Source organism: Syngnathus floridae, chromosome 11 (genome assembly GCF_059516105.1).
Source record: "Syngnathus floridae isolate MCC-2025c chromosome 11, RoL_Sflo_1.0, whole genome shotgun sequence".
Classification (NCBI taxonomy): Eukaryota; Metazoa; Chordata; class Actinopteri; order Syngnathiformes; family Syngnathidae; genus Syngnathus; species Syngnathus floridae.
The window spans coordinates 6,833,475-6,851,872 of NC_142423.1; the positions used below are offsets into that span (position 1 = coordinate 6,833,475).

General features: G+C 41.1%; 1 protein-coding gene across 5 annotated transcripts; it reads left to right on the forward strand.

Annotated features, from left to right (window-relative positions):
* Positions 1-2,982: 2,982 nt before the first annotated feature.
* On the forward strand, positions 2,983-16,492 carry fgd5b (FYVE, RhoGEF and PH domain containing 5b). 5 transcript variants are annotated; one of them, XM_088390538.1, is made up of 22 exons: positions 2,983-3,231; positions 3,843-4,348; positions 4,448-5,946; positions 8,500-8,653; positions 8,831-8,889; positions 8,968-8,998; positions 9,378-9,529; positions 9,632-9,788; positions 10,556-10,646; positions 10,726-10,776; positions 11,369-11,427; positions 11,720-11,791; positions 11,945-12,013; positions 13,312-13,395; positions 13,628-13,707; positions 13,795-13,888; positions 13,967-14,104; positions 14,192-14,294; positions 14,503-14,639; positions 14,708-14,833; positions 14,906-15,087; positions 15,665-16,492. In XM_088390538.1, exons 1-22 carry the CDS (start codon positions 3,222-3,224, stop codon positions 15,699-15,701), a joined length of 3,891 nt encoding a protein of 1,296 aa, XP_088246664.1. In that variant the 5' UTR covers positions 2,983-3,221; the 3' UTR covers positions 15,702-16,492. The 5 variants fall into 5 exon arrangements, with proteins under 5 accessions (XP_088246664.1, XP_088246660.1, XP_088246662.1 ...); XM_088390534.1 differs by having other exon boundaries at positions 3,843-5,946; XM_088390536.1 differs by having other exon boundaries at positions 3,843-5,946; positions 14,930-15,087.
* Positions 16,493-18,398: the final 1,906 nt, after the last annotated feature.

The window sequence follows — 18,398 nt, forward strand, 5'->3', positions numbered from 1 at the left end:
CAAAGGGGAGCCGAAGAATAAAGGAATTAAAGTGACGCGGGGTTGTGTGTGCTAGAAAGTGCCCAGCATGCTCGCTGCCTGCTGCGAACAGATGCAGCAATGAGTCCTCCAAGTATTATTTGACATTAAGCTTGATGCCGCACGTCGGACCTCTGGGGGTCCTTTCTTTTATAAACTAATTACTCACGCAGTACTGGTCTTGAAACTGCACACTTTTTGGACACTTGGGAGGTGGTGGGGGGGGGGGGGGCAGTGAGCTCAGTCAACTTCATTTCAGCCAGCATCAGAGGATTAATTCTGGCTGTTTTGTTTTATTCTTTGGATTTTTACATCACATTTCGGGAGTTTACCGGAAAATGGAATATTACACTGAGCACTGAGGAGAATGTGATTCCTCTTGGCAACCCTGATTTTCACTCTTACATGGTCTACTTTAATATGGCCACAATTGATTGGTAAATGTGTTTGCGCAAAAGGGACCTCTTGCTTCACCTTGTGTGCTTTCAAGATTCAATGTCCCTGTAAAACTAGCTATTCTTATTTATTATGTATGGTGAACCTTTGAAACACACTCAACTGTGCAACCTTGAAGCTTTTCAAAAAAAAAGTTCTCGGTGAGCACGTAAATCCTAAGTGAAGAAAAATATTTACACCTGCTACATCTAGAGGTTTCCCACACACATCACATTGACAATGTTATTTTTTTACACTTTTCCTTTGTAAGAAGACAAGCCATTGTACGCATGACCTGACAGAGCACAAACAACCTCCCAGCTGTGTTTTTTTTTTCCCCTGTGAAGGCCAACTAAATTTAGACTGTTGACTATTGGCTTGTTAAGTTGTTGTCAAAAGAATTTCAGTAAACAACTTTCTAATATACTTTTTGTGTGGCACTCTATTTTCCAGCTAAGTTTAAATGTTTAGTTTTCTCAAAGCAGGAAATATTTGAACACAAATAGTGGAGCAACACATATAGACAGATAATATAACAATACTCAAAGGCATATACTTTTTTTTGGGGGGGGGGGGGGACATAAAGAGATTTATAGTATTCTTGATTGTCATTTATTTCAGTGGGGAAAATAATGAGCTTAGTAATGGATCAAATAAATATGGAGACTTTATGCAAATGAATGAATGACACCGTCGTGGAAATTTCAATGTCACATTTGGAAAAAATAATTGATGATTTGCTTACAGATGTATTTTTGGATGCAGGTTTACGAAGTAGTTTAATTTCATATTTGAAAAAGTCAAATTTCATTGCCTGTCTACTTTAAAATGTGAGACCACAGGGGGTCATTCTTATCTTATAAGGTGGTTCTACTTCCACCCTGCCGGCTCCAGTTTGAATGAAAAACAGCAAAACAGTGACAGGAAAGGGTATATCAAGATGGAGTTCCTTTTTTAAGCCTCTCTTATTGTTTCACCTCCGAGCAGAGAAGGAGTAGACGCGCTTCTTCCTCGCCTGACGCAAACAGGAGACACACGGTAAAGACGGACTACCTTTTATCCAGTCCACAATGTCATGATGTTTGTTTTGCGCACTTGACACACTTAGCAACACTTTATCCCTTGCACCATCGATAGGAGACTCATTTTATTTGATTCCATTCCAGATTTGATTCCATTCCATTATAATGAGATGTCTTATGTCATTCTCATCACGTTGGAAATATTTACACAGAATGCAGGGAGTAGGTAGTACAATATGTACATAAAAGATGATGACCTCACTGGTGGGCTTGCACTTGTTCAGCTACCGCAGGAAGTACATCCTCTGTTTCCTGTTCCTCTTTGGAGTGAAGACTGTTCCCAGGGAGGGTGTGTTCTCACTTTTCTGTTTCAAGGATCACAGCCAACTGCACTGTTCTTTTATGCCATTATTAATAATATAGTATAAAATGATTGCATCAGCTAATGGGGGTCAAAAGTGGAGCAATGTTATGACTGCCAATAAACCCAACAATGACACTGCTGTTTAAAGCCACAGTAAAGGATTATTGCATTTGCGGGGATTTAGCCCATGAGTGGAAATATATGGAGCTAATGCATAGGGGAAAGGTTTAATTTGTTTCAAGCACAATACATACTGTAAAAAGAACAACAAACAAACAATATGCCAGGCTTCACTGCCAGTGAGCCACAACTGCATTTAAGGTTGTTTACATGTGAAGGTCATGTCAGAAGCGATGTGAGATTTGCTTGTTCAGGAAACAGGGAGAGCAGCTTCCTGTTATGTAGATGCTTGTTTGCTAATCTGACTGTCAGATGTGTATTTGTAAACGTTTCTATGGGAAAATGGGAATGGGTTAGGGAAGCATGTTATGCAAACACATATGGCATGCCATTGTAGCATATACACATGTATGTTGATGTTTCTTCTTCCTGTATTATTTTAAATGCAACAGCAACAAGTAAAGATGGTTCAACAGCTAATTGGAACTTTTTGTCGTTTTCCACTAAATTATGATGTGGACTTCAGTCTTGTAATATATAATAATAATAATAAAAACATTTAAAAAATCAGAAAAAAAATCAAATCCCCCTTTCAGGATCTGTGGTCCCTTCTCAAGGTTTTTCATTTTCCCCTGGCAGTTTTTTTTTGAGTTTTTCCTTGCCCTTTTGGGAGCTTAAGATCAGGGGATGCTTTGAGAATAATTGTCAATTTTTTGGCTATGTGAAGCCCTTTGAGACTGTTTGTGATTTAGGGCTATACAAATACACTTGACTTGACTTGAATAATAATAATAATAATTCGTTGATTTTCTTGCAGAATAATAAATAAAAAGTCAAAGTCTGCTTTATTGTCAATTTCTTCACATGTCAAGACACACAAAGATCGAAATTGCGTTTCCTACTATCCCACGGTGAAAAGACATATTATATATATATATATAATATTATATTATAATATTAATAATTATAATATTATAACATTTCTACTTACTAAAATGTACTTTAGTTGAGCTCACCGTTTACACACACTCTTGCACTCCCACACACACGAACACACACACTCAGGCGAAGTTTGTGTGTGTGGACATTGAGGAGAGCGGCAGCGTCACTTGAATGGCGAGGACCCAGCAAACACCAGCTGAGTTTTTGCCCACCGTAAAAAAAAACGTCACTTGAGCACTTTATGCATCCTTTTAGTGATATTTGAGTGCACCTGAAGCTGCTTCTGTGGACGACATGTGGGAGACGTTCGATTCGTCAAAATGAACACAGGTAAAACATTTTATTTGACGTTCTTGTAAATGATACGATCATCAACTGGAGTTCTAAGTTCTTAAGTATGTTTTTCATTGTTTTTAATTTTTTCCAGCGCCGTAGATAAAGATGAAATATTATTTATTAACTCGTTGCTTTCCGTCGAATCTGCTTACAATTGTCAATGAATTTAATACATAGACGCTTGAGTTGTTTTGAAAATGGAAATTAGCAAAGCCTGTCGTAGCCTGAGAGTGTTCATGTTTGCAAAATGAATCACATTCATCACATATAGCTACATTGCTGCACATTTGTCACTGTCTAATTCATACGATACAGTACTGTGGTTGCATTCTAAATGCATGAGCAGTTGCTTTAAGGGACTTTGAATCACAGGAAGCCACTCAGGGAAATCCCTTCCATTATTGTTCTTCCAAAGGGTGGACAAGCATTCTCAAAATATACCAAAAGGACCAAATGTACACTTTAAAACTTGATAGTTGCACAGAACTTTATTCTAATGAATACACTCAGATGCGTTACAATTTGACGTTTCAGGGACACCCCTCGAATGAGCCATATCCTATTTTTAATCATCTTACCGTTTCCTTTTCCTGTTGTTCCCTTAGATTGCACCAACAAGCCCTGTGTCGCTCCAAAGCCAACACTTGCTTGTCCCTCCCATGTGACGTTCATGTCCTCAGCCAGGGGTCCCAAACCTTCTGTTGCCCCCAAACCTATCCTGAAGCACCATTCCAGGGAACCCCTACGATCAGGTATCGCAGAGGGATACATTAACGGGGTTCTTAATGGAGAGACATTTTCGGACCACCGTGAAGTGTCATCACAAAGACGAACTTTAAGTGAGAACCAACAGGATGACGAGGATTGGAGACTAACGGACAGCGCCCTCACGGATGAGCTGGACTCCCTGGACACGCTGTGGACCAGCGACGACCGGCTCACCACCGACTCGGAGATGATTGACACCACGGATGTGACAGAGGACATGGACGAAGATGCGGGCGAGGCGCTGGCTGACACGGACGGCCTCTCCATGGGAGACGTTTCCGTTAACAGCGTGGATGAGGAAAAAGGGGCCGGGATGGAGAAAATGGCGCCGAGGCGGGAAGAGGTAGATGACACGGCCGAGTCTCTCACTGATGATGTCCTTAGTGAACCCAGTCAACAAGCTTCCACTCCTAATAATGGAATTCCCTGTGTGGCTCTTAAGGTTGACCATGAAAATATTGCAAAGCTGGAGCTTAGCGCAATTGAGGAAGACCACAACGTTCCATTTGGTGACCAGAAACGAATCTGTCGTGAAGCTAAAAAGCACATTGCCTTGGAAGACCGTCAAAGCCACGAGCCTTATTATGTATCTCCAGAGGACATTATCAAGAAAGCGATGATCCCAAATCAGAATCAAGCTTGTGACGTACCAGCCAGTCCACGTTCACCACTGAGGCAAGGTGACCACAGGTGTCAAGGCCAAAAAGGATACCAGAGGAGTAAATCCATGACAAGTGAAGAGCAAAGACTAGATGCCTTGTTAAATGGTTTGTACTGCCAACCCAAATTTCATCTGCTCTGCAAATCCGACACTCCGTCATCTTTCACGGGAAACCAAGTGCTTGTACCAGGAAAATCTGACTTCTTCGGGCACGCTTTAGGCGATGACATCACTGATCTGGACATTGGCGACGACCACCTCTACGAGGATCCGGGAGATGATAGCTCAGAGGGGGAGAATGTCTTCCCTTTGAGCCGGAGCACATCAGGAATGCGCTCTCGCTCGCTGTCGCATCACATGAACAGCGAGGCGGGAGGGCGCCTCGTATACGGACCCAGGTTCAGTCAGAGAGGACCCGTGTTGAGCAGCAGCCCAATGTTGAAGGGCTACCCCAAGCCTCACTATCTGCCCCTGTACCCTTCGTCCTCCACATCCACCCCCGGTTGTCCCCACAGAAACACAGAAGGCTCGCCTTGCGGAAGGTTCTCGAGATGCACGCCGTTGTCGTCCAGCGGCTTGTCGACACCCATGTCTGTTGTGGACATCCCGCCGCCTTTTGAGCTGGCCTACATCACCAAGAGACCCATCACCAAGAGTTCACCCTCGCTGCTCACTGACACGGACTCTTCGGAGAAAAACCGAAAGAAGAAATCCTCCATTAAGCGCTTCCTGATGCTCAAGTTTAGACGGAAAGAGGAAAGCAAGTCATCTAACCAGTCCTCATCTGAATCCGAGTCCAGCCACCTGACACCCAACAGACTGCTGGATCTGGATCGGCGCAGCGTCACTAGTTCTCCGCGGCTCCTTCAGCGTTCTGCTTGCCAAGCATCCCCCGAGACGGCACCTGCCTTCCTGTTCTACCCGAGCGCCACAAGAACAGGAAGCTCGGTGGCCTTCCTCAATCGCAGCGTGGTACGGGTGGAGTCTTTTGAGGAGCGCTCCCGTGTGCCTTTCTCGCCACTACCACTCACCAAACCTCGCTCCATCTCCTTCCCCAATGCCGATACCTCGGACTATGAAAATGTTCCCGCCGTTAACTCGGACTACGAGAACGTTCAAGTCCCGCAGTGGAGAGCCGTGCGACCGCTGCCTTTGGGTGACTTCTTTGAGCGTCCCACGCGGGTGCTGTCGTCTGCCAATGAGACGGACGGTTACGTGGACATGAGTAGCCTCCCTGGTTTTGAAGTCAAGGCCAAGTCAGCTCAACAGGAAGCAGAGAGGTGAGTTACATGGCACAGATTTTGACTGCCAGTCTGCTAATTTACACTAATTCCCCCTGGTATGCAACACTTTATGTACAGTACCTTCTTAATCTTTTTCTTCTCTTAACACGCTTTGTTGAAGCTTTGTGGGAAAAAAAAGAATCCCCGAATTTCACAAAAAAAGACCAAGAATAAGCAAAAAAATAATAATCTGAAAATCTGAAAATGAATTGCTGGATAACGTATGATGAGGTCTTGGGTGACTTTGGTTTTATATTATTACATTCTGCTTATTAAGTCTGAGTTGTCATACAAAATTAATGATCTGCAATTCATAGAATAGGAAGACAACTAGAATTGTTTTTCGTCAGAGAATAATGATTAAAAAAAAGACAATACTGAATTTTTTTTTTTTTGAACATCCATGATTTTGACATTACATTATTTGAAAACATCTAATATTTTCCATATTAAAAAAAAATCTTCAGCTAAACATCTCATGAAATCATCCCCAAATATGGAGTTTAAAAAATGTTTTAGGGATTTTATCCTTGTGAAACTCATACCGCCTGAAAAAGACCCCCGCTTTCAAGTGTTCATCTTTTCTTATGAATTCTTCTACTATCCCGTTGCGTGTTATTAGTGTTCAGCATGAGGCGACGCTCTGCAAGAATATTGTGACATTGCTCGAACGTGTGCACAGGATGCTGTACTATTTGTGATTCCACTTCACGTAGAAACACTGTTGCGAAAATGTCATTCATAGATCATGTGTGTGAGACAAATAGCTGAAAGAGCATTTATTGGAATAATCAGCGATGCTGTGCTGACATTAACACCCTCCCTTCCTCCCTCCCACCCCCCACCACTCCATTTCTGTTGGCCGTGCCTTCATACAGTCCACTCGGAATGATTAATAGACGCAGCGTTTTAGAGCCGTTTCTCTTTTTGGCTTGCTCAGAAACATGAGATTGTATCTTCTTTGCATTTCGCTGTCTTCTTCTCAGTCGCGTGATTTGTCTGCACATGGAAAACAAATCACAAGCTCTCAAATGAGTCGTGCAGACATATCAATTGGTTTGAATACAAGACAAATGTAGTTTGCATTGGTCATGCATGCATTTCGGGTTGATGCTTCTATTTGAAGGTAAAATGATTCAAATAGCTGTCCATTGTCCTTTTTCATCCGTCCATCAAATTTCTATAGCTCAACCATTCAAACTCCCATTTAAACCTTTGGATGATTTCGAATCGATTAAACAAATCTGTACATGTGTTTGTACGGCAAACTGGAGATTCTGTTAATTCAATTAAATACAGTGATGCCTTGACTTGCGACTTCTATTGCAAAGCATTTTTCGCCACTGAAATGACTAAAAAAGGCCTAATCCGTAACTGCCGTGGCCACCAGGGGTCAGTACAGACACAAAACACATATGAAGACGACACGTCACTCAGCTCCAGTAATATTCTTGGCAGAGGATAAAGAACAAGTTTGTAGGAGCATTATTGTATTATGTCTTAATGTGTTGGTACAGTGTTTGTATTCAAATATATTTTGCTAAAGGAGTTATTTACACATGAAGAATTAATCACTATCTGCCAAACTGCCACTTGTGGTATGTGTTTGAGTTGCTGCCATCAAGTCCTCATTTTGGCTCATTTCTGGAGTGCAAAAAAAATCCTCAAAACTCCCGTCAGGTCACACGCAGGTCAATTGATGATTTTTTCCCCATTGTGCGGTTTATGAAGTGTACTAGAAAGTTCTGTGCTCAGCCGCGCAATCGCCTGCAAGCATCCTATCAGCAGCTGCTTTCGAAGCTATCAGCGCAGCTAACCTAATCAGCCATGAAGCTCAAGCGGACGGAGAATGACTAGTTTGTCTCCCCTTACAAATTTTATGGCAATATGTTTTGCTCCGTGTCCGCATTTAAGACGTGAGCGAATCAGACGAATATAGAAGCTGACGACATGTCGTTTGAGCTTCACGCAACCTCTTGTACCTCATCCAAAGACTGAATTTCAGTAATGATCCGTGGCGCCGTAATGATGCTCACATATGTTGTTCATATGTCGCTCATTTGCATCTCAGCAGGGTTGAAATCAAACCATGCTTGTCGTGATCACCATTGCGTCACCGGTGAAATGTAAAGAGGCATTTTATTTGCATACGGCGTACGCTCCCCGTCGAGTTGCAGCCAGTCAGCAACATACATCCAGCGCTCCCTGTAGAGGGAGGAGGACCAGCAGACTCACTCAGAGTGCGCTTGTCACTCCGGGCCTTGCTGAGGCCACTTTATTGGTCGCAGTAAAGCTGCAACGTTTCAGCTATTCACGCTCGCTTCGAACACTCCGAATGTTTATTGTGGCGATATTTCAACATAGGAGATAACAAAGGACTTGGAAGGCTAATAAAACATGTTTTGATTTATCGTCAAATTAGAACATGTTAGTCACTACACCCACTGGACACTTCATTAGGGATCAATGAAAGCGTTATGGCAAAATTGTAGAAAAATTCTGCTGATATATTTTGAGTACCGTATGATTCGTGCCACTCCGTCTTTGCAGTGCCTCGACAGAAGTCTACCAAGTGTGTTCACTTGCTGCTGGTCCGCAAAATGTGTCATCCAGTTCTGTCAATGGACCCACAAGAGCTGATGAAGATGCTGGACGCACCTCGGAGGAGGAAGATGCTGGTGGCGAAAGCAACTATGATAGACAGGTACATTTGGACTAAGAGCAACAACAGATTTTTATTTATCAGGGTCAATGGTCCACTCATTAGTTACATTTTATGGCAGCTTATGGTGCATAATATGTTAGAAGGGGAGCCAAAATGCATTTCATAATTCTAGGTAGGGCTTGTAATACTTAAATAATATATTACAACCTTTGACAGATGGACGGACGATCCCGAGCTTTTTACATCGCAATGGATCTACTGGACACCGAGAGACTGTAAGTTAGCTCACCATTATTCAAACGCAATTGTGTCTGTCTGCGTAAATCATTCTTTTTTTTTTTTTCTGTTTATAGACATGTGAAAGCACTCAAGCTTCTACAGGAAGTAAGTGACGGATCAATTTATTTCTTTTCTCTTGTTTTAAGGACCCCACCCTCGTAATTTCCACTGTGCTTAGAAGGCAAAGTGTCAGAAATGTGGACATATGCCCAGATGCTAACATGAAAGTACTTTTTATTTTTCCTTTGCTATCATTTAGGGACATTAGAAGAGACTCATTGCCAATGTTTGCTTCATTTTCTTAATGAGGGCTTAATGAGTGAGGTTGTTTCACTTCCTTTTAATTCCGCTAGTTAGCTTAATGAACCAAACTCCCCACAGACAGAGGAAGTGAATATGCAAAAGAAATTTGCACCTTAATTGGACATTTCTTAATGAAGAGGCTGTACCTTTTTAAAATAAGCCATCCCTCTTGTGCCGCAAGGACTTTCGGGAAGCAGTAGGGACCGCTGTGACGGATGATGGAGAGCCTGTTTTGGATGAAAAAAGACTTTGCGAGATTCTCAACGAGTTGCCCGACGTCTACCTGCTGCACCGTACGATCCTCACCGAGCTGGAGAATCGAACCCGGCACTGGTGAGACTGTTCAAATTACATTTGCGTAGTATGTCACCTCTAAATTGAATTTTCACGTCTTCCATTGCTCAGAGAGCTTGAACTTTTTGTTTGTCCATGTAGGGAGGAGAGCCAGAGGATCGCAGACATCTTCCTCTCCAGGAAGGCAGAGTTCTTGCTCTTCACCACCTACATCGGGCATTACGACCGAAGTATGAACCTGCTGGAGGAGAGCTGTCGAACCTCAGCTGCTTTTGAGGCCATCGTCCAAAAGTTTGAGGTCAGTGCATTTCTGACATATAAGCAACAAATCTTGGCCTAATATGTGTAGTTTTTGTTGTGGTTCAACACAATCTCAAATTAAACTTTAAGGAGATATTAAGTGTGATAAAATAATGACAACTGTCCAATTTCTGACAGTTACAAAAAAAAATCAAAATTTATCTTATTCTGGCAGAATATAGGCTTCTGTTAATTTTTAGATGAAGGGAAAAATGTTTTACTACAATCATTTACAATAAAGGCCACTCGTTAACAAATTATAAAAATGAAAAAAAAAAAATTGAATTCACCATTTTTAGGGAAAATGACTACATTTTTACAACAGTACCAGGCTGGATTAAAGGACAGAGCAGGCCTTATGTGGCCCCCGGGCCATATGTTGCCCACCAGTGGCCGAGCACCTTCATAATTAAACAAAATGCATCCCTCCTTGGTACACCAAAAACTCAAATTGAATTTCCTCCAGACCGTCAAAGGGCAGCACTCAACTGTGCATTTTTTTCTTCCATGGTTCAGTAACAGCTTGCTTTTAATGCAGTTGACATTTGGACGTTCACTTGCAAACTGACTTTCCTGTGTTGTAAAGGTCTTTTGACCATGAAGAATGGTGTCACTCCCTTGCTGCCTTTCTTTTGCATCAGCCTTCTGCCTTTATGCTATGGCAGACAATGCAGCCTGCAAAAAAAATCAGTATAAACTGAAGTTTAGTATTTTGCAAATTGTCCAAATTTAATGTGATATTCTAACAGAGTTTTTCGTTCATAGCAGCAGAATCCATCGGGGGAAAAGGTTTCTCTAAAGCAACAACTCCTGCAGGTGATTGTGCGTGTGGCTCAATACCGCATGATCCTCACAGGTGACTATACTTTAAAAAAAAAAAAGCATAACCACTTTTATTATTCTATATGTCAACTTATTGCCACTCTTGCTTTCAGATTACTTGAACAACCTCTCCCCTGATTCACAAGAATATGAGGACACCCAAGGTACAATAAACATGCTGAATAAAGCCAATGTGGACACTAGCTGTTGCTCACCAGGGAGTCTTACTAGCCTCTGTTTGTTTGTTGTCCATGACTTTATGGACAATTTATTCCATTTGGCATGGAGAGGTGGCCTTGAGAGAGCCAATTTAGATGTCTTTACTAGGAAGAAGGTGAGCCACCGGTGGTGATTTTTTTGCAATGACTGGAAATCATCACGGTGGCAGTGAACAAGTAAACAAGGTGCTTCATGCATAAAAGAATCTGCGAGGGAGAGCCGTGCAGTCGCTTTGTTATTGTGCTCGTAGACCTGAGAGCAGATTCGAATACTAGTTTTTTTTTTTTTTTCGTTGCGTTGGTGCAGTTCATCAACACTGCCAACTACAACAATAATAAGATAGAGTTCTCAATTTGGATTTCAAACATGACCCACACAGAGGAAAAATGAGGTATGGACTGACCAAACCCAGCTCCCTGTTAGACAATCAAAGATAACCTTTGCTTTATTCCCTAGTGGGTAAAAAAAAATGTTTAATGCAGGCATGACATACAATTTCACCCCCCCACCTTTTTTTTTTTGCTTGACTTTATTCAGCTGCTGTTGTGATCGTGGCAGATATTGCAGACCAGGCGAATGACAGTTTAAGACATGGGGTGAGTATAATGTCTTGTTTTTCCATGATGATTTGTGATTTAATCAAATACTGGTGACAAATTTTGTTTTCACTCCGACAATGTTGTTTATTCCATGTGCTGGGTGTAGCTTATTGTTTTAAATCCAATTTCCCAATATGATCCCGGCAGAAGAGATTTGTTGCATTGAAGTGGTTGATTTATTTATTATTATTTGCATTTATTGCCGCACTCCCATTTGCATGCTGGCAAATGCCTCCTTGGTGCAAAGCTCTACTTTTTCATTGTCTCATTTTCTATTTGTGTGTGTTAGGAGAACTTGCTGCGCTTGGTCAACATCGAGTATAGTGTTCACGGCCAGCGGGACCTGCTGCAGCCTGGTCGGGTATGATTCTCATAACATTGCATTGTTTTAGTCCTTACTGGGCCACACCCCCTTTTGTCCTTTACACAGTCACTGAGCTGGGAATTCCCTATTAGCTTGAAACAATATTAAAAACAGGAATCACTCATAATTGTGTGTCTTTTTTGGTGTCAGGTGTTTGTGAAGGAGGGCACCCTGATGAAGGTCAGCAGGAGGAGCCGACAGCCTCGCCACCTGTTTTTGGTAAACAAGTTCAGTCAAACACATGCTAACATCGAAATTACTTTGTACAGCTCATACCAAGCGTAAAGCAAAGCTTGTGTATTTAAAACATCCACATCACTTAGGGTAGTCCATTAGCTTAATGCTAACGCACAATACAAAACACACTGCCCAGGCTAATGAATAGCGTCTCTGTTGCGGTGTCTTCAACCTGCAATGGATGTCTGAATACAAATGGTGCAGCAATACACATGAACAGACAAAATAGCAATACTGACAGTAATATCTTCTTTATCCTATTTGGAAAATGATGAATATATTACTCTTTGTGTATTATGTATATGTGTTTTCTTTTGCCTCATATTGGCCAAGACACCACTAGAAGGACCACACAATGACTTCATCATGATAACATTTTTAATTCTATAAATTCAATTATTCACATTTATTATATTTAAGTCAATACATTTAATTTAAATCAAATATGGTTATTTTATGACAGTGTGCTTTATTGCATTACTGTATGCCTAATAACCGTTTGCTTAATAATGCTAATAATAATACAAAGAGCTTTTCCCCTCTGGCCTATTTCTCCATGCAGACTGCTCTATTAAGAGCAGGGTTTCCTGACAGGATGTTTCTAGATTCTGACTTCCTGAGAGACTTAAAAAAATAATGACAACAGAGGGAAGACCAAAACCACCTCCTTAGAATCTGAGAGTAAAATTACCTTAAAGAACCATAACCGTGTCAGCTGACATGTTTTTTAGTGTGCTAGTCACGTCTCTGCGCAAATTTTAGACAAATGATACCAACATTAAAATTCAGTGCTTTTCCTTTCTGCAAGTTGCTTTTAATATGTTGTCAGGTTGCCAAAACACTAAAAAATTCTCGTAAAAAAATGTGTAGCGTCTGTCTTCTACCCTGCTGGTGTTTCCACCTTTGACGGTCATCAAGTTTTATCAGCTTTTATGAATGGCTGCGTAATAAAACATGCCTGCCAGGGCTCCAATTTCATCACCCAAAAACCCAAGTTCACTTGATATAATGCAGATGTTAATAGCGCAGTCGATAATTTTTTTTACGTTACAAAAGCTCACAATGATAATGTACTTAGTGGGAAATAGAGTCTTAAATTTCAGTGTGCAAGCTACAGGTTCACGTCAATGAGATGTGCTGACATTGCCACCTAATGGAGAATAGCTTCCCTTACAACATTTGAAATATATTTCAACATTTATTTCAATTGCACTGTTTTGCGTGAAACTTTTTTTTCCTCCTGCTTTTTTACCGACTTATTATCATTTCTGTGTTTATAGATGAACGACATGTTACTTTACACTTATCCGCAACAGGATGGAAAATACAGATTGAAGAACACTTTGTCACTTACTGGATTGAAGGTAAAAAAAAAAAATTCTAAAGTTTGTCTATAATGGAATTTAAATGAGCTGAAAAAAAGCTTGGTAAAATTAAACGTATCTAATAAAAAATCATCGGTATCACATAAATATATTTAACTAGTTTTTGAATGAATGTTTTTTGTTTTTGTAGTTCAGTGAATGGAGTAGGATTTCTAATTGATTCATTAAAAATTGTTTGTTCCTTTCATGACATCATGGCTCAATTGCCCAGGTCAGTAAACCAATCATTGAAAATGTCCAACATGCTCTGAGGGTGGAGGGGAATGACATCTCCATCACCTTGTCTGCAAGGTGAGAGACAGTTTCATCGTATGATCATTCCTTACAGTGATAACCAATGCAAGCTTGTGTTATCCCTAATATTGTGCTATTCGACAGCTCCTTCATTGAAAGTGAAGACTGGTTTTATACTTTGAGTCACACCGTGAGTGAACACAACCGAGGAGCCGTGCCGTTCAGCAACTGCTCAGACGTAAGCGATTATTAATCCTTCACGATAATATGCAACAAAGTAGGATGAACTCACCAATGTTTGTATGTGTGTGGCCAGGCCAGAGATCATCTGCGTTTCACCTTAGGCGAAAAACCCCCCACACTCGTTCCAGTGTCTCAAGTGATGATGTGTATGAACTGCACGTCGGATTTCAGCCTGACTTTACGTAGACATCACTGCCACAGCTGCGGGAGGGTGAGTGGCAATGCAAATAATATGCCAAGTAATAACAGTGCAGATAATAAGTCCATGCTCCCCCGCGGTGCCCTCCCGCTGCCACAGATTGTTTGCAGGAGCTGCTCCAAGAATAGATATCCACTCAAGTACATGAAGGAACGTATGGCCAAAGTGTGTGACCACTGCTACAATGAGCTCAAGAAGAGAGGTGCGAAAAGTCACACTATTACAATTAGTTTTCTCACTAGTGACATAAGGCCAAACGTTTTTTAATATGAACACTGGAAGGCGCTGTGAAATGACAAGAACATTGTTATATGTACTGGACACTTGTTTTATGTTTTTCAAATCTTTTTATTTTTTAAAAAAGTGAATCTTCAATTACTTTTTGACACGCAGTTGTTTCTACCTTGCAGGAGAGGACCCTTGTGCCCTCCCAGCCAAGAGCAGCCCTCGTGTGAGCCGAACCACTCGTCCGCTCTCCTCTGTCTTCCAAAGCATTCACCCTCCAAACATTTGGAGGCATCGCAAAGGCATGCTCACCTTCAACCAGGTACACCCCGCCCTTTCCCCACAGTGATAATAAATAGAACGACACCTAAGGCAAAAGTCCTTTCGCAGGTGACCGTATCCGATGAGGGCTCTATTAGTGGCAGTCTACATCGTAGCAAGAAGAGCAAGCGGAACTGGAAGAGATTGTGGTTCCTCCTAAAAGACAAGGTGCTTTACACCTACAGAGGCCAAGAGGTGAGGGGACACACGCACTCCCCTTCAACCTGAATAGATCATCCGAAAATGCATGTGAGCTGTTATGTTTAGTATATTATGATGTCGTATGTACAGGAGAAGGTTGCTTCAGAGAGTTTGCCTTTGTTGGGCTTTACGGTCAAGCTACCAGAAAGCTACCAAGGGGATGACGACGCCTCCAATGTGTTCCAGCTTTATCACAAAAATACTTTGTATTATACATTTAGAGCAGAGGACAACTTCACAGCCCAGAGGTGAGAAACAAGATGAATACGTCTCAAAACAATCTGAAAAATGATTTCCCGATTGTAAAACTCACATACTTTTGTAAATTGTATTTTAATTAGGAAAATAGCGCTGCATAATATTATACTTCATAAAACAGTAATATATATATATATATATATATATATATACACATATGTAAATAGAAATTGATGAATCAAAACTTCAGGGCATTATTGCGTCTCCTTGTGGTGTGTACTGAGGCCACTAGGGGGCAGTGTAATGCCATTCAGTCTCAAAGAAAAAAGTTTTATAACTACTTTTAGTGACTCAGTAAGATGCAGTTAGTTGTTTTTGGCATGGGAAAAATTATGTCTGCCTGTGTCTATTGTGATATTGTCTGTCTATATGTTTTGCTCCACTCTTTCTCTTGAAATCTTAGGTTAGCATTAAACTCACCTAATTTTAAGGTTTAAAATTACGTGCTTGTTTTAAACAAACAATATGTCATTTGTCTGTGTTTCAGTTTACAAATATTGTCAAGCAGTTTTACTTTTCTGGTGTTCTAAATAGTTATTCGTCATGTGTAATCTGTTTCTCTAACAGATGGGTCAACGCCATGGAGGAAGCCACCGTTTTATAGGACCAAATCATTCCACCCTTTCAAAAACAAGAACTGCGAGATCCAAAAGGGGAAAGAAAACTTGATTATGTCTGCAAACTGGGAATTCCCCAGGCAATACTGCAGGAAAGTATTGAAAAAGACACAGTGTTCTTTGTGGCGAGGGGTGGGGGGGGTAACTTTTTGGTTTACGGTTGCAACCTTGCAGCAGGTGTGATGCTGTGCACCACACAAAGCGCTGGCCCAGATACCTTGCCAGTGATGTGACGTAACCTCTAGCACTAGTAGCACACTGGCTGACTGCAGAGCATGTTGGGTTATCGTCACTGTTTGTAGAGTGGCAGAGGAAATGCACAGCTCTCCTTATTTTTAGATTATTTAATCCTCCCCTAGATGTTATTCGTCATCACGACTGGTTTCATTTCTATCAAATGAAGCACCTGAATCTTGTACTGTAATATTTGATTTTTTTGTTGCTCTGATACAAAAAAGACTGCATAGGAAAAGTTATAAATTCATAAAAGAAAGCATACATACTCCTCATCGGTTTTATGTGGACCATTTCATTGTACTGTATAGTTGAGTGCAGTGTTGCCCGCCATTTATTGAAAAAAAGGAACATTTATGTTAGAAAAACCTCACGACACACTAAAAAAAGATGTCATCAAAAGTGGATACTGTATGAAATAATAGGTAATAATTCATCTACTCAACAATATTGTTACTCTGTTGTATACACCTGAACAAAATTGTTGGTGCCCCCTCTGAAAAAATAAGAAAATCCGAAGAAAAATAAAGAAACGAGAGGAGAACTATGGGAGTCATCCGCACCCTGTTTATGATTGTCCGTCTTCATATTGACATTCTGCAGGCTCTTATTGACTTAGTGGGAGAACACGAACATGCCATATGTACAATATGAAAACATCCGCACTCGTAGATGTCAACGGTGTGCCACACGGCCAACGAAAAGACCTCGTCTGCTCTGCTTCTCGGCTCCCCCCCTGAGGCTCGCTGACCTAGAATATCGTCAAACAGGAGGCCTTCTTTCTCGAGCTGCTGAAAAGTTGAGCCTCGTCCTATATAGAGGACAGATCATTCATCACTCTTTTTTCAGTCTAGACCTCATTCCGTTACTTTTTTTTAGGGTGTTTTATTTTTACTGTAGTGAACTCTTGTCACATGAATCCACTGCATGTTTTGGACACTTCATTAGGTACGCCTGCATTGTATACAGGTAGAGGTTGGCAAAGTATGGCCTATGGGCAAAATAGGGCCACCCTGTTCTTCTTTTCCTTTCTTGTCTTTTAATTGAATTGTTGGAAATTAGTACTTACAAAATTAGTTTTGCAAACTTTGCTGGCAGTGATTTCGATGATCACTTTCCATCGTCAGTACAGTTTTAAATGAATTTTTGGTGTAAAGCTCCATATTAAGTTATATGTTGCTAAATCAGTTAACCAAAATATTAGAAACAACTTTTTATATGAGGCAGTACATTTTTTTTATTCCTACCTTGCACCTGTTAGGTGAGTAATGGCCTTCATTTTGTCAACATTAAATCAGATAGTACTAAGGTTGTTAAGCTGAATATCGTGCATTCTCAAAGTGAAACTGTCGACTAGTAAAGCAACGCATAGACAGCCCGCCCCCCCTCCATGCCACAACAGCTTCATCCAAGCCCACTTCCATGTTGCCGCAGGGAGAAGCAATGCAGAGAGGAACAAATAATCAATCCCCCTCCACACACACACACACACGCACTGAATACTCAACATTGGACGCATTCCTCTGTAATGCGCGCAGCTTTGAAATCATTAACGACTGACGCCATAACTAAAAGATTAACTTTAGTGTGAGTTTTGGGAGGTGAATGTCTCATGTCACATTTAAAATGGTGTCAGAAATATTCAGTGGAAATACAAATACTGATTAAACTCCTTTACACAAAGTGGGAGTTTAATAAAAAAAAGAATAACAAAAAATGATGAGATTTGCTTGATTGTTCTCTCTTTTGAATCCCTTTTTTTGTGGAATACTTGATGTGGCCCAGATATACCAACAATCTCCATCATTGAGTTTGAGATCCCTGCTCCAGACTTTCTCTGTTCTGCTTGAGAGGAGGCTTCATCCACAATGCTTGTCATCTTTCATTGGAGTGTGTGGGTGGTACATCCTCAGGGTAGAATTGGAAGATTAGGTTACATAAAGGTTGTGGGGAATTTAAAAAAACAACTATTGATGTTGCCTTAGGCTTGTCTTGTGTAGCTCATCACCTGGACAAGATGTGGCAAAGCAAAGAGAAAAGACTTGCCTGGCCCTCCTCATGTCCCACTTTGCAAACACTTTGCAGCCCACGCTGCCAAGGCGGTGTTACACCTTTTCCACCTCCCTAGAATCTTTAAATATAGCATTCTCCTTCCATCCACAGGACACGGAGTGGAAAACCCACACAGCCTTCTGCTCATTCTTCCGCTATCAGTTCTGATGTGACCATTCTGTCATCCCTCGCTAGCTGAGCAAAACGAGCATGACAGGCGATTTAACTCAAATTAATATATTTGAAGAAATTGATTATTTTTAGCATAAATGAGTGGGCGTTTGATGCACATACTACCCATGTGGTACTATTTTTTTCTCTCACTGTGCAAATACCACCATGTAGGACTTCTTGTTAACTAGCAACAAAGGTGGGCAAAGCATATAAGAGGCTGGCTC